This window comes from Rhinopithecus roxellana, chromosome 8, assembly GCF_007565055.1.
Source record: "Rhinopithecus roxellana isolate Shanxi Qingling chromosome 8, ASM756505v1, whole genome shotgun sequence".
Taxonomy (NCBI): domain Eukaryota; kingdom Metazoa; phylum Chordata; class Mammalia; order Primates; family Cercopithecidae; genus Rhinopithecus; species Rhinopithecus roxellana.
In genome coordinates, this window is record NC_044556.1 from 3,877,693 (window position 1) to 3,899,959 (window position 22,267).

The 22,267-nt window shown below is 53.1% G+C and overlaps 2 protein-coding genes across 3 annotated transcripts; one reads left to right on the top strand and one right to left on the bottom strand.

Annotated features, from left to right (window-relative positions):
* Window positions 1-113: 113 nt before the first annotated feature.
* Window positions 114-10,617, bottom strand: GET3 (guided entry of tail-anchored proteins factor 3, ATPase). Its single transcript, XM_010361646.2, has 7 exons — window positions 10,209-10,617; window positions 9,231-9,378; window positions 2,690-2,838; window positions 2,455-2,605; window positions 1,129-1,236; window positions 841-1,038; window positions 114-464 (listed from the first exon to the last, which is right to left on the bottom strand). Exons 1-7 carry the CDS (start codon window positions 10,367-10,369, stop codon window positions 333-335), a joined length of 1,047 nt encoding a protein of 348 aa, XP_010359948.1. The 5' UTR covers window positions 10,370-10,617; the 3' UTR covers window positions 114-332.
* Window positions 10,618-13,115: 2,498 nt separating this feature from the next.
* Window positions 13,116-17,246, top strand: TRIR (telomerase RNA component interacting RNase). 2 transcript variants are annotated; one of them, XM_010361647.1, is made up of 3 exons: window positions 13,116-13,572; window positions 16,480-16,557; window positions 16,818-17,246. In XM_010361647.1, exons 1-3 carry the CDS (start codon window positions 13,228-13,230, stop codon window positions 16,923-16,925), a joined length of 531 nt encoding a protein of 176 aa, XP_010359949.1. In that variant the 5' UTR covers window positions 13,116-13,227; the 3' UTR covers window positions 16,926-17,246. The 2 variants fall into 2 exon arrangements, with proteins under 2 accessions (XP_010359949.1, XP_030792420.1); XM_030936560.1 differs by lacking the exon at window positions 16,818-17,246 and having other exon boundaries at window positions 13,162-13,549; window positions 16,480-16,556.
* Window positions 17,247-22,267: the final 5,021 nt, after the last annotated feature.

The following is a 22,267-nucleotide window of genomic DNA, read 5'->3' on the forward strand; positions in this document are numbered from 1 at the left end:
GCATCTCTATTAGGTCTCTGTTGTGAATGGGCCCCTGCACTTCTTTGCAGTGCACAATCTGTGCAACTGTACATAAAGGTGCTTACCCTCACCTCCCAATGTCAACAAATACAGCAGTTTAACATCATTTTATTAAAGAGCAAGAGGTGGGAGAGGTAGGAGGCAACTACAGCTCCCCACCAGCCCCACCAGGGGGAATGGACCCCTCCCTGCCTCCTGCCCAAGTGGCTCCCCCTGTATTATGGGGGGGACTTTGTGCAAACTCTGCCCCGAGGGGGTGGGGAAGGTGGAGGGTGAGTGTGAAATGGCAGCGGTTGGGGCTGGCAGCTGTGCTACTGGGCACTGGGGGGCTTGTAGGGCTCCAGGAGGAGGGCCGAGAAGGTGTTGACCTTGTCTGCCCCCCGCACCTCATGGGGTAACAGCGGCAGCTTCACGATGTGGAAGTCTTCATACAGGTCCTCCATCTGCAGCCAGGGCAGAGGGTAGAAGGCAGTGGTCAGGGGGCAGGAAGGCAGAGACAGCGTGGATCAATAGAAGGGGTTGAGCTAGGAAACTTCCAGGGTCAGGGAGAGAATACAGGGCAGGAGCTTAAGGTGTCATAAGTGGGAGTCGGGTCAGTATGGCCAGAGATCACTGGGCTAGACCACCTGCTCTCCAGGGTCACAGGGACCTAGGCCAGGCCAGCCACAGTCCTCTATGGCCGGAATGAGGGTGAAGGATCTGAAATGTGGGGGCAAAGGGCAGGAGGCTAGGCCAGAGGGCCAGAAGGTAAAGCAAAAGGTCAGAGAATAAAGGGGCAGAGGTGCCTCTGCTGAGCCAGTGCTGGGTGGGTGGGCACACCTGGTCCAGATACTTGGCCTGGATCTTGTGGCGGGCCTCACACATCTTGCAGGGCTTCTCAGGGTCAGGGAAGACAAGCTGGTTGACAATGATATTGTGCGTGTCGATCTTGCACTTGGCCAGCTCCTGGATCAGCCTCTCTGTCTCATACAGGGACAGGAACTCAGCAATGCATACGCAGATGAAAGTTGTCTGCTCCTACAGGGCACAAGAGAGGACAGTGAGGAGCTGGTTCTCCCATGGTCCTCAGCCCCCAGGCCTCTCATTGCCAGCCAGACCACCACTCACAGGGTCCTTGAACTGCTCGCTGACTGAGCGGATGACAGGCAGAGTCTCCTCTAGCTTGGAGGCCAGCTGGTCTGCGTTCATGTCCCCCAGGCCCAGCATGTTGCACATCTGCAGGGGGGATGTGGGAGGGCTCATAGCTTACCTGGGGCTCATTAAACCTCCTGGGTTGGGGGTTCACTAAACACCGGAGGGATGACTCCTGATACCTCCCAGCGGTTAAAGGCTCAGGCCCGTGAGCAGATTCCTGGGGTTGGTCAAATACTAGCTTTGCCATTTCTTTCTTCTTTTCTTGAAATGGAGTCTCGCTCTGTTGCCCAGGCTGGAGTGCAGTTGCGTGATCTTGGCTCACTGCAACCCTCCGCCTCCCGGGTTCAAGCGATTCTCCTGCCTCAGCCTCCCAAGTAGCTGGGATTACAGGCATGCGCCACCATGCCCGGCTAATTTTTGTATTTTTAGTACAGGTGGGGTTTCACAATTTTTGGCCAAGCTGGTCTTGAACTCCTGACCACAGGCGATCCACCCGCCTTGGCCTTGCGAAGTGTTAGGATTACAGGCGTGAGCCAATGCGGCCAGCCTCAGCCTTGCCATTTCTAGGGAACTATGGCTAAGGGGCTTGACCTTCTGGAGCCTCAGTTTTCCCATCTCTAAACTTTACCTCCCAGACCTGTTGTACCAGATGAGCTGATGCATATAATGTGCTCAGAACAGTGTCTGGCACACAGTAAGTGCCCAGTGTTACCACCTGAAGCACAGGTCCTCACAGAGTACACACACACACCCACACATGCATATACACCATGGTGGGTGGTGCTGGTGGTGTGCAGCACTGTGGGGGCTTTGGGGTTGTCATCGTAATAACCCACGGGGGCTGGGCACAGTGGCTCATGCCTGTAATCCCAGCACTTTGGGAGGTCGAGGTGAGTGTACTGCTTGAGGCTAGGAGTTCAAGAAAACCCATGGGGCACTCTCATGATCTCCATTTGCAAGACAAGGAAGTTGAGGCCCAGAGAGGTGAAGTGATTTGCTTGAGGTCACACAGCAGTTGGGTCACATGGTGAGTGCAGAGGGTTTGAAGGCAGGTTGCCTGGTTCTGAAATGTGCTTTCTGGCCCTGTCTAGGGTATTTAGTGGGCAGGGGCAGGGACACTGAGTCCTGCCTGTGGGGGAGGAAAGACAGCTCCCTCCCATGCCCTCCAGGGAGAACTCCAGAGAGAGAAGGGGTGGGAAGGAAAGGGAATTGGTAGTCCGTGTCTGAGGGTCTAGGGGCCTGGGCCTACTCTCACTCCCAGCTGCCTGGATGATGCAGGTGGGGGCCCCCGCCGCCTGCCTGTGAGATGAAAGGGCTGATCTGGTTCTTGATCTGCATAAGCCGGCCCAGGCCCCGCTCCACGATGGTGGGGAAGTTGAGCAGCCTCAGTGTGTGGCCCGTGGGTGCCGTGTCAAACACCACCACCGAGAAGTTCATGCCCTTCACCAGCCTGAGGGGAGACAGCGGTCAGGCCCTCTGTGTCCACTCTTCCCCTTCCCCAGGCAACCCCCCACCCCTGCTGGCTGGGCCTGACCTCATGACCTCGGCATAGCTCATGGCCTCATCAATGCCGGGAAATGCGCTCATGGCCTCCTGCATCATCTTCTTGCCCATGCTCAGCATGTTGTCCTCCTCGAAGAACTCGTCAGGCAGCTCCGCCACACCCAGGCTGGGGTCAATCTCCTGGGGGCCAAAGGGATGAGACTGAGGTTGCTGCTACTGCTGGGGGAGCCTTCCTACCTGGGCACAGGGCCAGGGGGAGCCTTCTTACCCGGGCACAGGGCCAGAGGGAGCCTGTGGCGGGCTCTGACCACAGGCGTTTCATTAGGTCACGGCTGGGGGGACCCTGAGGTAGCACTTAGGGTTTTGTATGGCTGCATAAAGGGTGAAAAACAACGGGAAAATTGCAAGCTGTGGCCAGGGCCCTCAAAGGGAAGCCGAAACCCACTGCGGGCCATTTACATTGCTACTCCCCACTAGTAACCGGCCACTTGCAACCCCAGATACTCCCGTGAATGGGCCATGACCTCTTCCAGATCATCCATCCCTCCACTGAGAGATTCCTTGACCACCCTAAATAACAGCACAGATCCACCGACATCCCCTGCCCTGCCTTCCTTTCTCCTTAAGGTTTAGTCCTTAGGAGCTGGGCAGGATAGCGCACGCCTATAGTCCCAGGCACTCAGGATAATGAGATGGGAGGATCGCTTGAACCCAGGAGTTGGACACCAGCCTGGGCAATATAGCAAGACACATCTGCCAAAAAAAAATTAGCCCTTCCTCACATCCCTCATGATTCCCTTATCATGTTTATCATCTGTCTCCAGAGCAGATGGAGGGGCATCCCCTCAAGGGCAAGGGTTTTACCATCTAGCTCACTGCTGTGTCCTCAGCACTTAGCATGAATAGTGCCTGGCACAGAGGTCGTCAACACATATGCAGAATCCGGCCAGGCACGATAGCTCACGCCTGTAATTCCAGTCCTTTGGGAGGTGGAGACGGGCAGATCACCTGAGGTCGGGAGTTGGAGACCAGCTTGGCCAACATGGTGAAACCCTGTCTCTACTAAAAATACAAAAATTAGCCAGGCATAGTGGCAGATGCCTATAATCTTAGCTACTCTGGAGGTTGAGGCAGGGGAATCGCTTGAACCCGGCAGGCGGAGGTTACAGTGGGCCGAGGTCACACCATTGCACTCCAGCCTGGGTGACAGAGTGAGACTCTGTGTTAAAAAACAACGAAACAAAACACAAACATGTATGTAGAATCTATGAAGGGATGGCCACGGCTGGGGTCCCTGGCCAGTCTCAGACTCAATGACTCCCTCTTTTTTTTTTTTCCCGAGATGGAGTTTTGTTCTGGTGGCCTAGGCTGGAGTGCAGTGGCATGATCTTGGCTCACTGCAACCTCCGCCTTCTGGATTCAAGCGATTCTCCTGCCTCAGCTTCCCAAGTAGCTGATACTACAGGTATGCCCCACCATGCCGGGCTAATTTTTTGTATATATATATATTTTTTGAGATGGAGTTTCGCTCTTGTTGTCCAGGCTGGACAATGGTACAATCTCAGCTCACGGCGACCTCTGCCTTCTGGGTTCAAGCAATTCTCCTGCCTCAGCCTCCTGAGTAGCTGGGATTACAGGTGTGTGCCACCACCCCAGCTAATTTTGTACTTTTAGTAGAGACGGGGTTTTTCCATGTTGGTCAGGCTGGTCTTGAACACCCAGCCTCAGGTGATCCGCCCACCTCAGCCTCCCAAAGTGCTGGGATTACAGGTGTGGGCCACCACGGCCGGCCAATGCCTCCCTCTTTATCCTCCTCCTTTGTCACCTCTTCTTGGTGACTTCATGGGTCCCATGGGGAAGTACCCAACTCGCTGGCCTTAGGGGTCATTCCCTCTTGGGGAGCTTGCCCCCTCATCACTACACCCTAGTACCACTCTCTGACCGTAACCTCCTCTTATGCCTCACGTATTCTAAGCCTCTTTGGGCCACTTTATCCCCTCACCTGGCCCCTGTAAATTGTCAGTGTTCCTCTTGGCTGGCACCCTTATCCAGCCCAGCCTCCATAGGTTCCCTCTGCAAACACTCCCTTTCCCGCTGCTGTTGGCAAAATCCCCCACTCTGGTTACTTGCAGCTTTTTTTTTTTTCTTTCTTTTAGAGATAGCGTCTTGGCTGGGCGTGGTAGCTCACATGTGTAATCCCAGCATATTAGGAGGCCAAGCTGGGCAGATCACTTGAAGTCAGGAAATTGAAAATAGCACGGCCAACATCGTGAAACCCTGTCTCTATTAAAGAAATACAGGCCAGGTGTGGTGGTTCATGCCTGTAATCCCAACACTTTGGGAGGCCGAGGTGGGTGGATCACGAGGTCAGGAGACCGAGACCATCCTAGCTGACATGGTGAAACATAAACAGTGCCTGGCACAGAGGTCGTCAACATGTATGCAGAATCCGGCCAGGCATGGTAGCTCACGCCTGTAATTCCAGTCCTTTGGGAGGTGGAGACGGACAGATCACTTGAGGTTGGGAGTTCGAGACCAGCTTGGCCAACATGGTGAAACTCTGTCTCTACTAAAAATACAAAAAATTAGCCGGGCATGGTGGCGGGCGCCTGTAGTCCCAGCTACTTAGGAGGCTGAGGCAGGAGAATCACTTGAAATCAGGAGGGAGAGGTTGCAGTGAACCAAGATTGCACCACTGCATTTGCAGCCTGGGCAACAGAGTAAGACTGTCTCAAAAAACAAAAAACAAAACAAAAAACCCCCAAAAAACCAAAACAACAACAACAATAAAAAAATTAGCTGGATGTGGTGGCAGGCACCTGTAATCCCAGCTACTTGGGAGGGTGAGGCAGGAGAATCGCTTAAACTCAGGAGGTGGGGGTTGCAGTGAGCTGAGATCGCACCACTGCACTCCAGCCTGGGCGACAGAGCGAGACAGTCTCAAAAAAAAGAGATAGCGCCTCACACACAGCTCATCGCAGCCTCAACTCCTAGGCTCAAACGACCCTCCTGCCTCAACCTACCGACTTACGGGAACTATAGGCACACACCACCATGCCCAGCTAATTTTAACTCCTGGCCTCCCTCAAGTGATCCTCCTGTCTCAGTCTCTGCAAGCACTGAAGTGACAAGTGTGGCTTTCTAGCGCTTTAGTATCACTGCGCTTGAGGGTCTGAGCACTCCTGAAGAGTATCCCCACCTTGCTCCCACCCTTTCGTTTTTCTTTCTTTGGAAATGGAGTCTCGCTCTGTCACCCAGGCTGGAGGGCAGTGGCGCCATCTCGACTCACTGCAACCTCCGACTCCCGGGTTCAAGCAATTCTTTGCCTCAGCCTCCCAAGTTTCTGGGATTACAAGCGTCTGACACCAGGCCTGGCTAATTTTTGTATTTTTAGTACAGACAGAATTTCACCACCTTGGCCAGGCTGGTCTTTAACTCCTGACCTCGTGATCCACCCTCCTCAGCCTCCCAAAGTGCTGGGATTACAGGCGTGAGCCACCACGCCCGGCCCCTGCTCCTCTCTTCTGAACACAAATCTCCAATGGACACTTGGTGACCCAGACAATTCTGGTTCCCTCTGCTACCTTAAGAAGTGTTTATGGCTGGGCGCGGTGGCTCAAGCCTGTAATCCCAGCACTTTGGGAGGCCGAGACGGGTGGATCACGAGGTCAGGAGATCGAGACCATCCTGGCTAACACGGTGAAACCCCGTCTCTACTAAAAATACAAAAAACTAGCCGGGTGAGGTGGCGGCGCCTGTAGTCCCAGCTACTCGGGAGGCTGAGGCAGGAGAATGGCGTACACCCGGGAGGTGGAGCTTGCAGTGAGCTGAGATCTGGCCACTGCACTCCAGCCTGGGTGACAGAGTGAGACTCCGTCTCAAAAAAAAAAAAAAAAAAAAAGTGTTTATGTGGCATTTTCTCCCTCCTCAAACTTCTATCCCATTCACTGCTGAGGCCCTTGCCCGTTCCTTGGTGAGAAAGAGAAGCCATTGGCTGCCAACACCCTCATCTCCGCTGAGGAAGTGCCCCAATTCCTCCTGTTTCCCTCCCAGTCCCTGACCCTGGCAGTGCCCAAGTCCTGGGTCTGTATGCTGGATGGAGCTCATCCCACCTGAGGACTGTCCTCTGCCAGCATCCTCACTCTGCAGCATCTCTTTATTTTTTATTTCTTTATTTTTTTTTGAGATGGAGTCTTGCTCTGTCGTTCAGGCTGTAATGCAGTGGTGCCACCTCAGCTCACTGCAAGCTCTGTCTCTCGGGTTCACGCCATTCTCCTGCCTCAGCCTCCCGAGTAGCTGGGACTACAGGTGCCTGCCACCACGCCTGGCTACTGTATTTATTTATTTTTTTTGAGATGGAGTCTCACTCTGTCACCAGGCTGGAATGCAGTGGCACGATCTCGGCTCATTGCAACCTCTGCCCCTCTAAGTTCAAGCGATTCTCCTGCCTCAGCCTCCCAAGTAGCTGGGATTACAGGTGCCTGCCACTGTGCCCGGCTAACGCCTGGCTAATTTTTGTACTTTTTTTTTTTTGTGAGACTGAGTCTTGCTCTGCTGCCCAGGCTGGAGTGCAGTGGTGCGATCTCAGCTCACTGCAAGCTCTGCCTCCTGGGTTCACGCCATTCTCCTGCCTCAGCCTCCCGAGTAGCTGGGACTACAGGCACCTGCCACCACACCCAGCTATGTTTTTGTATTTTTACTAGAGACGGGGTTTCACTGCGTTAGCCAGGATGGTCTTGATCTCCTGACCTCGTGATCCACCCGTCTCGGCCTCCCAAAGTGCTGGGATTAGAGGCATGAACCACCGTGTCCAGTCTTTATTTTGTGTTTTCAGACAGATTCTCTCTCTGTTGCCCAGGCTGGAGTACAGTGGCGTGATTTCGGCTCACTGCAAGCTCCGCCTCCCAGGTTCATGTCATTCTCCTGACTCAGCCTCTGGATCAGCTGGGACTCTAGACGCCTGCCACCATGCCCAGGTAATTTTTTTTGTATTTTTAGCAGAGACAGGGTTTCACCGTGTTAGCCAGGATGGTCTGGATATCCTGACCTTGTGATCCACCCGCCTGGGACTCCCAAAGTGCTGGGATGACAGGAGTGAGCCACCATGCCCGGCATATTTTTTTTTTAGACGTGGTAAAACCTCGTCTCTACTAAAAATACAAAAATACAAAAATTAGCCGGGCATGGTGGTAGGCACTTGTAATCCCAGCTACTCTGGAGGCTGAGGCAGGAGAATCTCTGTCTCCTGGGTTCAAGCGATTTTCCTGCCTTAGCCTCATGAGTAGCTGGTATTACAGGCACCTGCCACCGTGCCCAGCTAACTGTTTTATATTTTTAGTAGAGACAGGGTTTCACCATGTTGGCCAGGCTGGTCTCGAACTCCTGACCTCAAGTGATCCGCCCACCTTGGCTTCTCAAAGTGCTAGGATTACAGGCGTGAGCCACGATGCCCAGCCCTCACACAGCTTTAAATGTCAACCTTGGGACGGTGACTTCCAAATGAATGCCAACCTCCTCTAGGCTCCAGACTCACATAAACAAGTTATTGTCATGATGTTTCCACTTGGATTTCCAGTGGGCACCTCAGATTCACTGCGGACAAAATGAAATTCTTGATTTGTCCATTCTACACCTACTCCTTTCCTAGTTTTCCCCATCCTAGCTGCTTAAAGAGACAAGAAAGACATGTAATCAATTCACTTCTTTCTCTCACCCATTACAACCAAGTAATCTCACTGGCTTACTTCCAAAATACATCCCTAATGCGATGTGGTGGCTCATGCCTGTAATCTCAGCACTGTGGGAGGCCGAGGCGGTCAGATCACTTGAGGTCAGGACTTCGAGACCAGCCTGGCCAACATGGTGAAAACCTGTCTCTACTAAAAATACAAAACTAACAGGCAGTGGTGGTGCATGCCTGTAATGCCAGCTACTCGGTAGGCTGAGGCAGGAGAATTGCTTGAACTTGGGAGGCGGAGGTTGCAGTGAGCCTAGATCGGGTCACTGCACTCCAGCCTGGGAGACACAGGAGTCCTGAGTGTTTTTAAAAAAAAAAAAAAAATCTCAAATCTGACTATTTCTCCCTCAACATTTTGCCTCCACCAGAGTCCAGGATGTTGTCATCTCTCAACTGGTTACATCCCCAATCTCCTTGTTAGTTTCCCTGCTTCTGCGCTGACTGACAATTAAATCTCCACCTGGCCGTCAGAGGGTACTTTTCAAACATGAATTTGGCCATGACACTGACCTGCTTAAAACAAACAGCTTCCCATTAAACCTGGAGTCAATACCAAACTTCTTACCATGGCCCATAAGGTACCACACCATGTGGCTCTGATTGGTCTCTCCAACTTCTCCTTCCCCTACCCTGGCTCAATAAGCTTCAGGCACTCTGTGTGCTTCCCGCTCCGCAATTCCTCATTGGTTCCCTTGTGAGTATGTTGAGGAAGGGGTGAAACGGGAGAAACACGGGATAAAGAGTGGATAGAACATGGTGGCTGCTGGTGTGTGCACACAAGAAAGGCTAGAAGAGGCCTTTCCCAGAAGTGGGGGCTAAGCCCTGCTCCACTCACCATAGCAAAGAGGTTGTCATAGCCTTTGACCTTAGTAGGCACCTTTGAGAACTTCTGGTCAAAAGCATCTGAGATGTTGTGAGCTGGGTCTGTGGAGATGATCAGCACACTCTCACGCCCCTTGGAGAGCTGGACTGCCAGACTGCAGCTGGGTAAAGGAAAAGTCAAAAGACAGGGGATGAGGGGTTGGGCTCTGTTCCCTGGGTCTGCAAGGGTAGTGGCAGTTTTCCTGGAGCAGGTGACCCGGATAAGCAGGGGCCTTGAGAGGAGAGTATGGGTTACGGTGGCATTGAGCCTCAGTCCCTACAAAGGAACCCTCTCTGATTTATCTACTGACCCTTCTATGTGGACTAGAGAAATAAGGTTCAAATGACTGAGTCTGTCTGGCCTAGTGCCTGCTGCTTCTTTGCTGGGCACAGTGGCATGGCCCAGCTGTCCAGCCAGCATAGCTTGACTCCGTGCTCCCTTCTTTAATAAGCTAAGGGGTCCCTTGCACTCCCTGGTAAGCACAGGATGGTTCAGTCCATTTGTCCAGGATAATCTGCCCCATGGACACCTCCTGCCTGTAGCTGCCTGGGACAGTCTGATCATGTGCCCTCTCCCTCGCTTTCTACCCTCACTCTCGCCTTGGGCATGAAACACCAAGGTTTACCAAACTAGGATTGCTTGTTCTGGTGCCGCCCCTACCCACAACTCTGGATTCACTCAGGTACGGTCCAGTTGATGGGGACATCTAAGCGCTTCCCCGTCCCCCGGGCGCTGCACTTGAGCCCCAACATGGATGGTCCAATTCAGAGGGTGCTAGGGCTGCATTGAGGAGGTCTTTCTCATCTGCTCCAGGTAACTTCCAGAGAGTGAAACCCAAAGACTCCCGCCAGCCCCCTTGCCCCAGTCGTGGTGGAAAAGCCGGTCTTTGGCCTCCCCTTCGCCCAGTGGTATATTCTACACGCCTCCTGGACCCCGCCGCAGCCTCCTTACCTGCAGGTGGTCTTGCCCACTCCACCCTTGCCCCCGACGAAGATCCACTTCAGGCTGCGCTGCTCGATGATGTTGCTAAGCGTAGGCTCCAGCGGCTCCACATCAGGCGCATCTTCGAACTCCTCTGCCTCAACCCCCCACCCGGCCACCCCTGCCGCCATCTTGGAACTGGCTCACGTGATCCAGCGGAGCGCACCATACGAAGCACCTACAGGGGAAATTCTCTATCACATTCCTATCGAAGCTAGAAGCATGAGTTAATTTCCTCATTACTTCCATTTTAGAAGAAATACAAATTACATTTTCACTATTCTTTGCTTCCAGGGTTCACCATGTCAACCTCTGGTCTATAATTTTCCAAGGGCTCCCCCTACCTAATGAACACATCGGTACGGTCCAGGCTACTCCCCTTCACTGATTGGGCCCTAAGTCTCGCAACTCTCCTTTCATTGGTTACATCTTTTCTTACGTCCACCAATCACTCTCATGCTCCGGTAGCGCCAACCTCTCCTTAGCAACCAGCCAAACACCCAGTCCATGCCCTTTCGGTGAAGTTAGATTCCCGGTCCGCCTTGGCCTCCATAGGCTCAACTTTATGTCCATCATTTTCCCTCTATTCTTCATGTTAGGTCCCAACCTCGCCTCAGGTCCGCCTCCTCTATTATTCAATAGGCTGTGAGCCACTTGGCTTTTGCCGCAAACCAATCATAGACAAATTGACTCAGTTGGCTGGCGATAGGTCCCCGGGCTGACAGTGGGTTAGAGTGGGCGAGTCCAGAGTTTTGTCCTGGACGCTCTGATCTCCCAAGCCTAGCAGGCACCATGCCTGTAATTGCGCTCCGTTTCGTAGAAGGGACCCTAATTCCTAAAAGCCTCCTTGTATTTCAAGAGAAGACTACAGTATACCATATTTCATGTTTGAACCTCTGTCCTGGAGCAGGAACACAAGCTGGGTTCCAGGCCCTTGATGAAGACCCCAGCCCATGACACTCTTAACTTTAGAGGGAGACTAGAGCCTAGAAATAACCCCAACTTCATCTGAATACTACAGCTCATAAAATAATCTGATTCTCGGTCCGGGCGCAGTGGCTCACGCCTGTAATCCTACCACTTTGGGAGGCCGAGGCGGGTGGATCACCTGAGGTCAAGAGTTCAGGACCAGCCTGGCCAAGATGGTGAAACTCCGTCTCTACTGAAAATACAAAAATTAGCCGGGCCTGGTGGTACGCGCCTGTAATCCAGCTACTCAGGAGGCTGAGGCAGGAGAATCGCTTGAATCCGGAGGGCAGAGGTTGCAGCGAGTCGAGATTGCGCCATTTCACTCCAGCCTCAGTGAAAGAGTGAAACTCCGTCTCAAAAAAAAAAAATAATAATTAATTAAAAATAAATAAATAAATAAAATAGGCCGGGCGCGTTGGCTCATGCCTGTAATCCCAGCACTTTGGGAGGCCAAGGCGGGCAGATCACGAGGTCAGGAATTCAAGACCAAGCTGAGGCAGAAGAATCGCTTGAACTCGGGAGGCGGAAGCTGCAGTGAGCTGAGATGACACCACTGCACTCCAGCCTCGGCGACAGAGCGAGACTCAGTCTCAAAAAATAAAATAAAATAAAATAATAAAATTTTAAAAAAGTAAGCTGATTCTCAGACGGGGACCTCAGCTCCACAGAGCCCCTATGTCCCCCCAAAATGTGAGCTTTATCCAGAGATGAGTACCCAACCCAAAGATACCCCTATTTCTACTTGGGGGGCCCAGGCTAGACATGCTCTCTATTCCCTAGTTAGGGACTCAAGTTCCCAGGTGTCAGCTGAGTACACAACCCCAATGAGGTCCTTCCCCTCACAAAGATTATTATTGGTGTCAGACGGGGATCCTAGCCCTGGAAAACGAATCTGTTCCTAGCCCCAAGTGAAACCAACTCCAGAGAGCAAGCTACAGCCCCAGTCTCAGACGACAGTCTCATTCTTCCGGAGCCCCAGTCTGTGGAACACCAGCCCGAGTACCGCTGAATTTTGAGAACCCGAGGGGCAGGGCTTGGTGGCTCACGCCTGTAATCCCAGCACTTTGGGAGGCTGAGGTGAGAGGATTGTTGGAGCCTAGGAGTTTGAGAACAGCCTGGGCAACATGACAAAACCCTGTCTCCACAAAAATAAATAAGTAAGTAAATAAATAAATAAGCCAGGCGTAGTGGCGCATGCCTGTTTTCCCAGCTACTCGGGAGGCTTTGGTGGGAGGCTCACCTAAGCCCTGAGAGGTCGAGGCTGAAGTGAGCCGTGATCACGCCTTTGCACTACAGCTTCGGAAACGGAGTGTGACTCTGTCTCCAAAATAAAACAAAACAAAGCAAAAAAACAAAAACAAAAAAAAAACAGCAAGACTGATCCCGATGGCTCACGCCTGTAATCCCAACACTTTGGGAGGGGAGGCCAAGGCAGGAGGATCGCTTGAGGCCAGGAGTTCGAGACCAGCCTGGGTAATATAGCCAGGCGCCTGTCTCTAATTTTTAAAAAACAAGGCCGGGCGCGGTGGCTCACGTCTGTATTCCCAGCACTTTGGGAGGCCGAGGCGGGCGGATCACCTGAGGTCAGGAGTTCGAGACCAGCCTGACCAATATGGAGAAATCCTGTCTCTACTAAAAATACTAAATTAGCCGGGCGTGGTGGTGCATGTCTGTAATCCCAGCTACTCGGGAGGCTGAGACAGGAGAATCGCTTGAACCTGGGAGGTGGAGATTGCGGTGAGCCGAGATGGCGCCATTGCACTCCAGCCTGGGCAACAAGAGCGAAACTCCGTCTCAAAAAAAAAGAAAAAAACAAACAAAAAAAACCCGCGAGAAGGGGGCCCCTCCCCGTAGCCCCGCCCCTTCGGGTTGATTCCCTCATTCACCCCGCCCCGCTGCGGACGCTAGAGGCCCGGACCCCTCTTCCCGGCATGCATTACTCCGGACGAGGCGAGTCGGGCGCCAAGCGCCGGGCCGGAGCCGCCTTCCCAGAGTCCTTTGCGCGGCACCTGGCGACAAAATGGCTGCCCGAGGGAGACGGGCGGAGCCTCCAGCCCGGGAGGCGCCGGGCCCCGCGGGCGGTGGGGGTGGCGGGAGCCGTTGGGCTGAGTCGGGACCGGGGACGTCGCCCGAGAGCGGGGACGAGGAGGTGTCGGGCGCGGGTTCGAGCCCCGTATCGGGCGGCGTGAACTTGTTCGCCAACGATGGCAGCTTCCTGGAGCTGTTCAAGCGGAAGATGGAGGAGGAGCAGCGGCAGCGGCAGGAGGAGCCGCCCCCGGGTCCGCAGCGACCCGACCAGTCGGCCGCCGCCGCTGGCCCCGGGGATCCGAAGAGGAAGGGCGGTCCGGGCTCCACACTTAGCTTCGTAAGGAGCCGTGGGGGTGGGGGCGGGCGCCACGGCCTGTCCTGGCAGCGGGAGTAGGGGCCCGTGAAGGGGGATCGGGACCACGGTCCACTTTCCGTTCTGAATGAGGGGCCCGTCTGGGTCACCCGCTGAGGATGTGGAACTTGGGTTCCCGACAGCTGGGGTCTGGGGGCGGGAGTGGGGACTACAGGAGCCTACCCGTGGGAACTGGGAGCTGAGGAATTCCCTTGGAATCAGTACTGTGGAGAGTGAGGAAACGTGGATATCGGGATTCCTGTTTGAGTGGTACCAGGACCTTGGGTCATGGGACCACCACTAATTGTGAGAAAAAGGGGTAAATTAAGTCTGGACTCTGAGCTATATGCGTTAGACTCAGACCACGTACTGTGTAAGGACAATTACTTACCTAGGACAATTACTTGACTTCCTTGTATCTTATTCGACCAACCTCCATTTATTGAGCACTTTACCTCGTGCTAGGCATTGTGCTAGATGCTGGTATGCAGTGGTGAGCTTACAGACAAGATCGCTGCTTTCCTGGAGCCTCTGGGCTGGCCTACCCTCATTTTCCCTAGTTGCAAAAATAGACATCATCGCATCTCTTGATGTGGTGAGGGTTTTATGAGGTGATCCTGGAAAAGTGGTTAGCACAGAGCCTGTCTTCCAGGAAGGGCTAAACTGGTGGTTCTCAATTGGGGCAGTTCCCTCCACCCCCACATTTGGCAAAGTCTGGAGACATTTTTGGTTGTCAGAACTGCGGGAGGGGGTGCTAGTGACATCTATGGGTAGAGGCCAGGGATGCTGCTCAACTTCTTACCATGCGTGGGGCAGCGCCCTCCCACCCCCAAACAAAGAATAATCCAGCTCAAAATGTTAGTGCCAGGTTGAGAAACTCTGGGCTAAGTAAATAGGGCATATATTGATTTTTGGCTCTGAGCTTGCCATGTCTGTAGTGTTAAGATCAAATCCCTGCAGCATGGAGGAAAAAGTGTTGACTTGAGACTAATAGATTGGGGGCTCTAGTTCTGGATGCTGCGTGTGATTTTGGGCAAGTGATGTAACCCCTCCAAGCCTCAGTTTCTTCATTTGTTAAAAATGAGCGTGGATTGGGTGCAGTGGCTCACACCTGTAATTCCAACATTTTGGGAGGTTGAGGTGGGTGGATCGTTTAAGCCCAGGAGTTGGAGAGCAGCCTGGACAATATGGCAAAAACCCATCTCTACAAAAAAAATTTAAAAATTAGCTGGGCATGGTGCCACACATGCCTGGAGCTCCAGCTCCCCAGGAGGCTGAGACAGGAGGATCACTTGAGCCCAGGAGATACAGGCTGCAGTGAGCCATGATTGCACCACTGCACTCTAGCCTGGATGACAGAACAAGAGACTATCTTAAAAAAAAAACAGTGTAAAATAGTCCCAGCAGGATGGGCTCTGTGGCTCATGCCTGTAATCCCAGCACTTTGGGAGGCCAAGGCGGGCGGATCAGCTGAGGTCAGGGGTTCGAGACCAGCCTGGCCAACATGGTGAAACCCCCCCCCCCCCGACTCTACTAAAAAAAATACAAAAGTTAGCCAGGCATGGTGGTGCATACCTGTAATCCCAGCTATTCGGGAGGCTGAGGCAGGAGAATCACTTGAACCTGGGAAGTGGAGGTTGCAGTGAGCTGAGATCGTGCCACTGCACTCCAGCCTGGACAGTGAGACTCTGTCTCCAAACAAAACAAAACAAACAAACAAAAAGAAATGGAAATAGTCCCAGCAGCACAGGTTACTGAATGCCTGGTTGTCTGTGAAGCCTGTTGAAGCCCCTGGAGCGCAGGAAGCCCTCAATCAATGGGAGAAGGTGGGATATAGGATGAAAGGCTAGAGGAAGACTATCTTTGAGGAAAGGGTAAGGAAGGAAAAACATCAGGACCAGGGTTGGCGTGACACCTGCGAGTGGAGGCTAAGTATCCCTTCATGAATGGGTGTAGCAGTTCTTGCATCTGTTTCATTTGTTCATTGAGGGTCTATTTTGGCTGCACCCTCAAAGAGGCCATGCCAGGCTAGGCACAGAGAAGGCAATGTTGCTTGATGTCTAAGGATGCTGTCCAGAGGCTTTGACCCACCTGACCCTGAATCAGCTGCATTGTTTGTTGTTAGCATGACTTCTCCTTCTGAAAGACTTTCCTTATCTAGGAAAAGGGGGTGGTTGTTTTTTTTTTTTTTTTTGGAGACAGAGTCTCGCTCTTGCCCAGGCTGGAGTGCAGTGTTGGAGCCTTGGCTCACTGCAACCTCCTCCTCCCAGGTTCAAGCAATTCTGCCTCAGCCTCCCGAGTAGCTGGGATTACAGGCGCCTACCACCACTCCCGGCTAATTTTTTGTGTTTTTAGTAGAGATAGGGTTTCACCATGTTGGCCAGGCTGGTCTTAAACTCTTGACCTCAGGTGATCCCCCCTTTTCCACCTCCAAAAGTGCTGGGATTACAGGCCTGAGCCACCGTGCCTGGTCGAAAAGGGGGTGGTTCTAACTTTCATCTTAGGGTAGCTGTGAAAATGGAAGGAGATGATACATCCGCAGCACTTGGCACAGGGCTTGGCATACAGTACGTGCTCAATAAAGGGAGCTATTGCCCCCTCTTGTGGTCCCTGCTAGGGAGGGTGAGGCCTTGGCATGGAAAGTGAGGACGGAGCTGTTCCCTACTGAGGTGGGCACTCTTCTTGCTCCCTGGGAGGGCACCGCGGGCCCAGGGCAGGCGCTGAGTCGCGTGTGCTCCTCTCTGATTGCTGCGCAGGTCGGCCGGCTGGCGGAGCTGGGCGCGGCGTCAGGACGGGCCACCAGGCCGGGCTAGGAAGGTGTAGTGGGCCTCAGCGCCGCCAAGGGCGGTCCCGGCTCCTGTAACCGTTGCAGTCTTCTGTCCCTTCACCCAGGTGGGCAAACGCAGAGGCGGGAACAAACTAGCCCTCAAGACGGGAATAGTAGCCAAGAAGCAGAAGACGGAGGATGAGGTGAGCCGGCTGGGTGCAGGAGGGCCACCCACATTGCCTTTCCCTTCCAGCTTTTGTGCCCAGCCTTCTCCCTCCCTGTCTGGTATCCAGGCCTTTGCTGAGTGTGCCTGGCAGGATAGGAGGGTCCCCAGATAACTTGACTTACAATCTTGAGCTCAAACCCAGAGTCTTCCGCCGGGTGACACTGGGAATGGGTCAGCTGTCTCAGGGCAGTCCTGACCCTGGTTCCTGGCACCCCCAAACCCATATCCCCTCCACAGGTATTAACAAGTAAAGGTGACGCGTGGGCCAAGTATATGGCAGAAGTGAAAAAGTACAAAGCCCACCAGTGCGGTGACGATGATAAAACTCGGCCCCTGGTGAAATGACGCCCCTCCCCCGCCTGCCCATGGCCTGGGACTCTCTGCGATGTACATAACTATTTAATGCAGTGGCAGCGGTGGCAGCCTTCCCCGAGAGGACTTAAAAGCAGAAGCAAACCGAGATGCTTCCCGCAGCCGTGGACGATTCTCCAGGACTCTTTTTTTTACCTTGAGCACTTGCCTCGTGAGACTTCATAGAACAGTGGTTTACTGTCCCCCCTTCTCACCTCCTCATTCTCTCTGGCTCTTTCTCTCTTCCTCTTCTCACCCTCCTCCCTCCCCTTAGCCATCACTTCTGGGAAGTAAAGAACTTGACTTAGTGCCGGAGCTGTGTGCTTGGTTTGTCTTCTTTGCGCTGTTGGACCTAAGCCTTCCCCTGGTAGCTGGCATTGTACCTGTCAAAGCCTGGGTCTGGCCTGGTAAGGAGCAGGATATGGAGGGGGTAGGAAGGACAGGGGCACATCCCCTCCTGTAGGCCTGGACTTTCCCCAAGACCCATCTCCCCTCACTGTTGCATCCCCACCATGCCACCTTAGGCTCACTTTCTCTTCACAGTTCCATTTTGGCTGGGCCGAAGCTGTTGCATTGTGCATTCAGCAGACACTTAGGAGCATCTGTTATGTGCCAGGGTTCTGCAAGGCTCCGGGGCGACAGCTGGGAACACAGCAGACCACACCCTCCCTGCCCTTACAGAAGCAGACAGACACAAACAAAAAGGGGAAGCCCTTTTGCAGCTAGGGAGGAAGGGGGTATGTCTTTTAGGTGACATTTGATTAGAGTCCTGAGGGAGATAAGACAGAGTCCCAGGCAGAGGAATAGCCAGGTGGTAGAGGGCTTGGGCCTGATGGAGGCCTCATAAGTGAGGAGGAGGACGGATGGATTCTAAGGGGAGAATTCAGGATTTTGTTCTTTTTTTTTTTGGGGGGGGGGGAGATGGTCTTGCTCTGTCGCCCAGGCTGGAGTGCAGTGCTAACGATCACAGCTCACTGCCTCACTGCAGCCTCGACTTCCCGGCCTCCTCCCACCTCAGCCCCACAAGCAGCAGGAACCACAGGTTCACACCACCATGCTCTGCTAGTTTTTAAATTTTTTTGTAGAGATGGGGTCTCCCTCTGTTGCCCAGGCTGGTCTCCAACTCCTGGGCTTAAGCAGCCCTCTCACCTCAGCCTCCTCAAGTACAAGAATTACCAGTATGAGCCATTCGCGGCCCAGGATTTTATTCTTTTTTTTTTTTTTTGAGACGGAGTCTTGTCTCTGTCACCCAGGCTGGAGTGCAGTGATGCGATCTCAGCTCACTGCAACATCCGCCTCCTGTGTTCAAGCAATTCTGCCTCAGCCTCCCGAGTAGCTGGAATTATAGGCGCCGGCCACCATGCCTGGCTAATTTTTGTATTGTTAGTAGAGACAGGGTTTCACCATGTTGGCCAGGCTGGTCTCGAACTTCTGACCTCAGGTGATCCACCTCAGCCAAAGTGCTGGGATTACAGGCCTGAGCCACCATGTCATGCCCGGGATTTTAAGTGAGGAGAAGGTTTTGGAGGGTATTTGAGGTAGCAACATCGTATGTTTTATATCTTCAGGGGATCCTTCTGGCTCCTGTGGGGAGTAGACTGAAGGGGGCTGAGGGTAGAACCTGGGAGACTGGGGAGGGGAGTGGAGGGGACCGTATCTTGGTAGCAGAGGAGGTGAGGAATGCTGAGAGCTGAATTCCGTGAGGCTGTGTGCTCTGCTGGGGGAAAGGCCACTCGGCCCTCCAGCTACTTGAAGCCCTTCCAGGAAGGCTGGAGTCTGTCCCATATGCATACACCCTCAAGAGAAAGAGGGCGAGGGGGTTCTCTGTCCAACCTTGCAGAACATGATCATTGACACAGACCTCCCAGCCCTTCCATGCCCTCCTCCTGGCTCCGTTGTGCATGCTGTTGGAGCCAGAAGCTGCCTGGCTCCACCTGTTCTCCAAACCCACACAGGTAAGATGCCTTTGCCTCCCAACTCAAACCTGCTGAACCTGGAGCAATGCTGGGGACCCCCTAGCTATAGGTTCACCCCAGTCTTCCCAGGCAGGAATGGCAGCAGCTAAGCAGCCTTGGCAGTCCTACCCAGCTTAGGGCTGAGCCCTTTTCCACTTTCTTTTTTTTCTTTTTTTGAGATAAGGTCTCCCTCTGTCACCTAGGCTGGAGTGCAGTGGTGAAATTACAGCTCACTGCAGCCTCAACCTCCTGGGCCGAAGTGATCCTCCCACCTCAGCCTCCTGGGTGAGGTCTACAGGCATGTGCCATCAGACACGGCTCATTTTTTTGTGATTTTTTGTAGAGACGAAGTCTCGCCATGTTGCTCAGGCTGGTCGGGAACTCCTGGGCTCAAACCATCTTCCTGCCTTGGCCTCCCGAAGTGCTGGGATTACAGGTGTGAGCCACTGCACCCAGCCCCCTCCTTCCACTTTCTTTTTTTTTTTTTTTTTTTTTTGAGATAGGCTCACTCTGCCCCCAGGCTGGAGTGCAATGGCATGATTTCGGCTCACTGCAACCTCCGCCTCCCAGGTTCAAGCAATCCTCCTGGCTCAGCTTCCCAAGTAGCTGGGACTACATGAGTGTGCCACCACACCAGGCTAATTTTTATCTTTTTGGTAGAGCCAGAGTTTCCTGACTTCAAGTGATCTGCCGCCTTAAGGATTACTGATATGAGCCACCATGCCTGGCCCCTCCTTCCACTTTCAATCAAAAGAGGACCAAGACTCAGAGAAACACGGCCTCAGCAAGTAGAGGGTGGAAGGCAGAGGGCTGTGGTCCTGGAAGTGGGCTGAGGTGGGCCCGTCCTGGCACACCACAGGCTCTCAGATTTGCCAGATGCAGTCTGTGGAGGTTGGGGTGGGGCATTTACTCTTGTAACAAATGATGCGCATCTGTTATGTGAAGTCATTTACCCAAAAAGACAAAAATCCGCCCAGCCCAGAATGGTGGCTCACATCTGTAATCCCAGTGACTGGGGAGGCTGAGACACAGGTGGATCACTTGAGCCCAGGAGTTCGAGACCAGTCTGGACAATATAGCAAGAACTTTCTTGCTAGAAAAAGTAAAAGTTGGCTGGGCGCGGTGGCTCACGCCTGTAATTCCAGCACTTTGGGAGGCCAAGGCGGGCAGATCACTTGTGGCTAGGAGTTTGAAACCAGCCTGGCCAACGTGGTACAACCCCGTCTCTACTAAAATTACAAAAAATTAACCGGGTGTGGTGGCACACACCTGTAATAGCAGCTATTCACTATTCGGGAGGCTGAGGCAGGAGAATCTCTTGAATCTGGGAAGGCAAAGGCTGCAGTGAGCCAAGATCGTGCTACTGTACTTCAGCCTGGGCAACAGAGTGATTCCGTCTCAAAAAACAAAACAAAAAAAGGCCGGGTGCGGCGGCTCACGCCTATAATCCCAGCACTTTGGGAGGCCGAAGCAGGCGAATCACGAGGTCAGGAGATCCAGACCATCCCGGCCAACACGGTGAAACCCCGTTTCTACTAAAAATACAAAAAAAAAAAAAAAAAAAAATTAGCCGGGCGTGGTGGCGGGTGCCTGTAGTCCCAGCTACTCGGGAGGCTGAGGCAGGAGACTGGCGGGAACCCAGGAGGCCGAGCTTGCAGTGAGCCGGGATCGTACCACTGTACTTCAGCCTGGGCAACAAAGTGAGATTCTGCCTCAAAAAAAAAAAAAACAACCTAGCTGTCATGGTGGCTCACACCTAAAATCCCAGCACTTTGGGAGGCTGAGGTGGGTAGGTGGGCGGATCACAAGGTCAGGAGTTTAAGACAAGCGTGACCAACATGATGAAACCCCATCTCTACTAAAAATACAAAAATTAGCTGGGGGTGGTGGCGCACGCCTGTAATCCCAGCTACTTGGGAGGGTGAGGCAGGAGAATTGCTTGAACCGGGGAGGTGGAGGTTACAGTGACTATACCAGCCTGGGAGACAGAGTGAGACTCTGTCTCAAAAAAAAAAGAATAGGGCCGGCCGGGCGCGGTGGCTCAAGCCTGTAATCCCAGCACTTTGGGAGGCCGAGGCGGGCGGATCACGAGGTCAGGAGATCGAGACCATCCTGGCTTATACGATGAAACCCCGTCTCTACTAAAAAAATACAAAAAACTAGCCGGGCGAGGTGGCGGGCGCCTGTAGTCCCAGCTACTTGGGAGGCTGAGGCAGGAGAATGGCGTAAACCCGGGAGGCGGAGTTTGCAGTGAGCTGAGATCTGGCCACTGCACTCCAGCCTGGGTGACAGAGTGAGACTCCTCAAAAAAAAAAAAAAAAGAAAAGAATAGGATACCTTTCCTGTTTCACTTCCTGCTAACACACGATAAGGTTTTTCTACTTTAGTTTGCACGTGGGCTGAAAGGTCTCTCCCATGGCCGGGCGCTGTGGCTCACGCCTGTAGTCCCAGCACTTTTGGAGGCCGAGGCGGGCAGATCACGAGGTCAGGAGATCTGAGACCATCCTGGCTAACATGGTGAAACCCCGTCTCTATAAAAATACAAAAAATTAGCCGGGTGTGGCGGCAGGCGCTTGTAGTCCCAGCTACTTGGGAGGCTGAGGCAGGAGACTGGCGTGAACCCGGGAGACTGAGCTTGCAGTGAGCTGAGATGGCGCTACTGTACTCCAGCCTGGGCGACTAGAGAGATTCTGTCTCAAAAAAAAAAAAAAAAAAGAAAAGAAAAAGAAAGGTCTCTCCCTCCTACTTTGGGGAGCTAGCTCAGGTGTGACTTTGGCCTTGGGGATGGACTATGGGGGGAAGGAACACAGGAAGGTAATGGAGCCATCCCTGCCTCCTCCTCCCCCAAAGCCACCAGCAGAGACTGGATCTTTAAAAAGCAACAGAAGCCTGGGAAGTAGGTCGCCCTGCAGCATCTCAGCCTCTATTCTAGTGTCAAGAGGCAGGAGAGGCTGAAAGCCCAGGCACATCCCTTTACAGTACTTACCCGCTCTGACCTTAGAAAAGTCTGAAGAGGGAGGAGAATGAAATCCAGGTTTTGGTGAGTCACACAGCCCTGGCTTCAAACTATTCTAGAGCCTGTTGACTGTGTGATCTTGGGTAAGTCACTTAGACTTTCTGTACTTCAGGTTCTTCATCTATCAAATAGGGAAGCATCTCTAGAGTCAAGTTCTAAAGTAAGGGCAATATTCATAGAATCTAACCCTGCCCTGCCATTGTTTAAAACAGCTAGTGCTTCCCAGGGTGAACAAGTTGTTTGGGAACTGTGTTAAGTCAGGTAAGTGCTGACCTTTGAACTCAGGGGACAGTGTGATGAGAGGCTCGAGCAGGGAGGCTGTTGTAAATTGAGAACGCGTTTGTCTCGCATTTCAGATTCGTGGT

Bases quoted from the DNA above. Each gene is read 5' to 3' on its own strand.
- TRIR (XM_010361647.1), top strand. From the start codon at position 13,228: ATGGCTGCCCGAGGGAGACGGGCGGAGCCTCCAGCCCGGGAGGCGCCG. The intron at 13,573-16,479 runs GTAAGGAGCCGT...CCCTTCACCCAG, and splicing joins CGGGCTCCACACTTAGCTTC to GTGGGCAAACGCAGAGGCGG. The intron at 16,558-16,817 runs GTGAGCCGGCTG...TCCCCTCCACAG, and splicing joins AGCAGAAGACGGAGGATGAG to GTATTAACAAGTAAAGGTGA.
- GET3 (XM_010361646.2), bottom strand. From the start codon at position 10,369: ATGGCGGCAGGGGTGGCCGGGTGGGGGGTTGAGGCAGAGGAGTTCGAA. The intron at 2,839-9,230 runs GTGAGTGGAGCA...TTTGGCCCCCAG, and splicing joins ATGACAACCTCTTTGCTATG to GAGATTGACCCCAGCCTGGG. The intron at 1,039-1,128 runs GTGAGTGGTGGT...TGTGCCCTGTAG, and splicing joins GCGAGCAGTTCAAGGACCCT to GAGCAGACAACTTTCATCTG.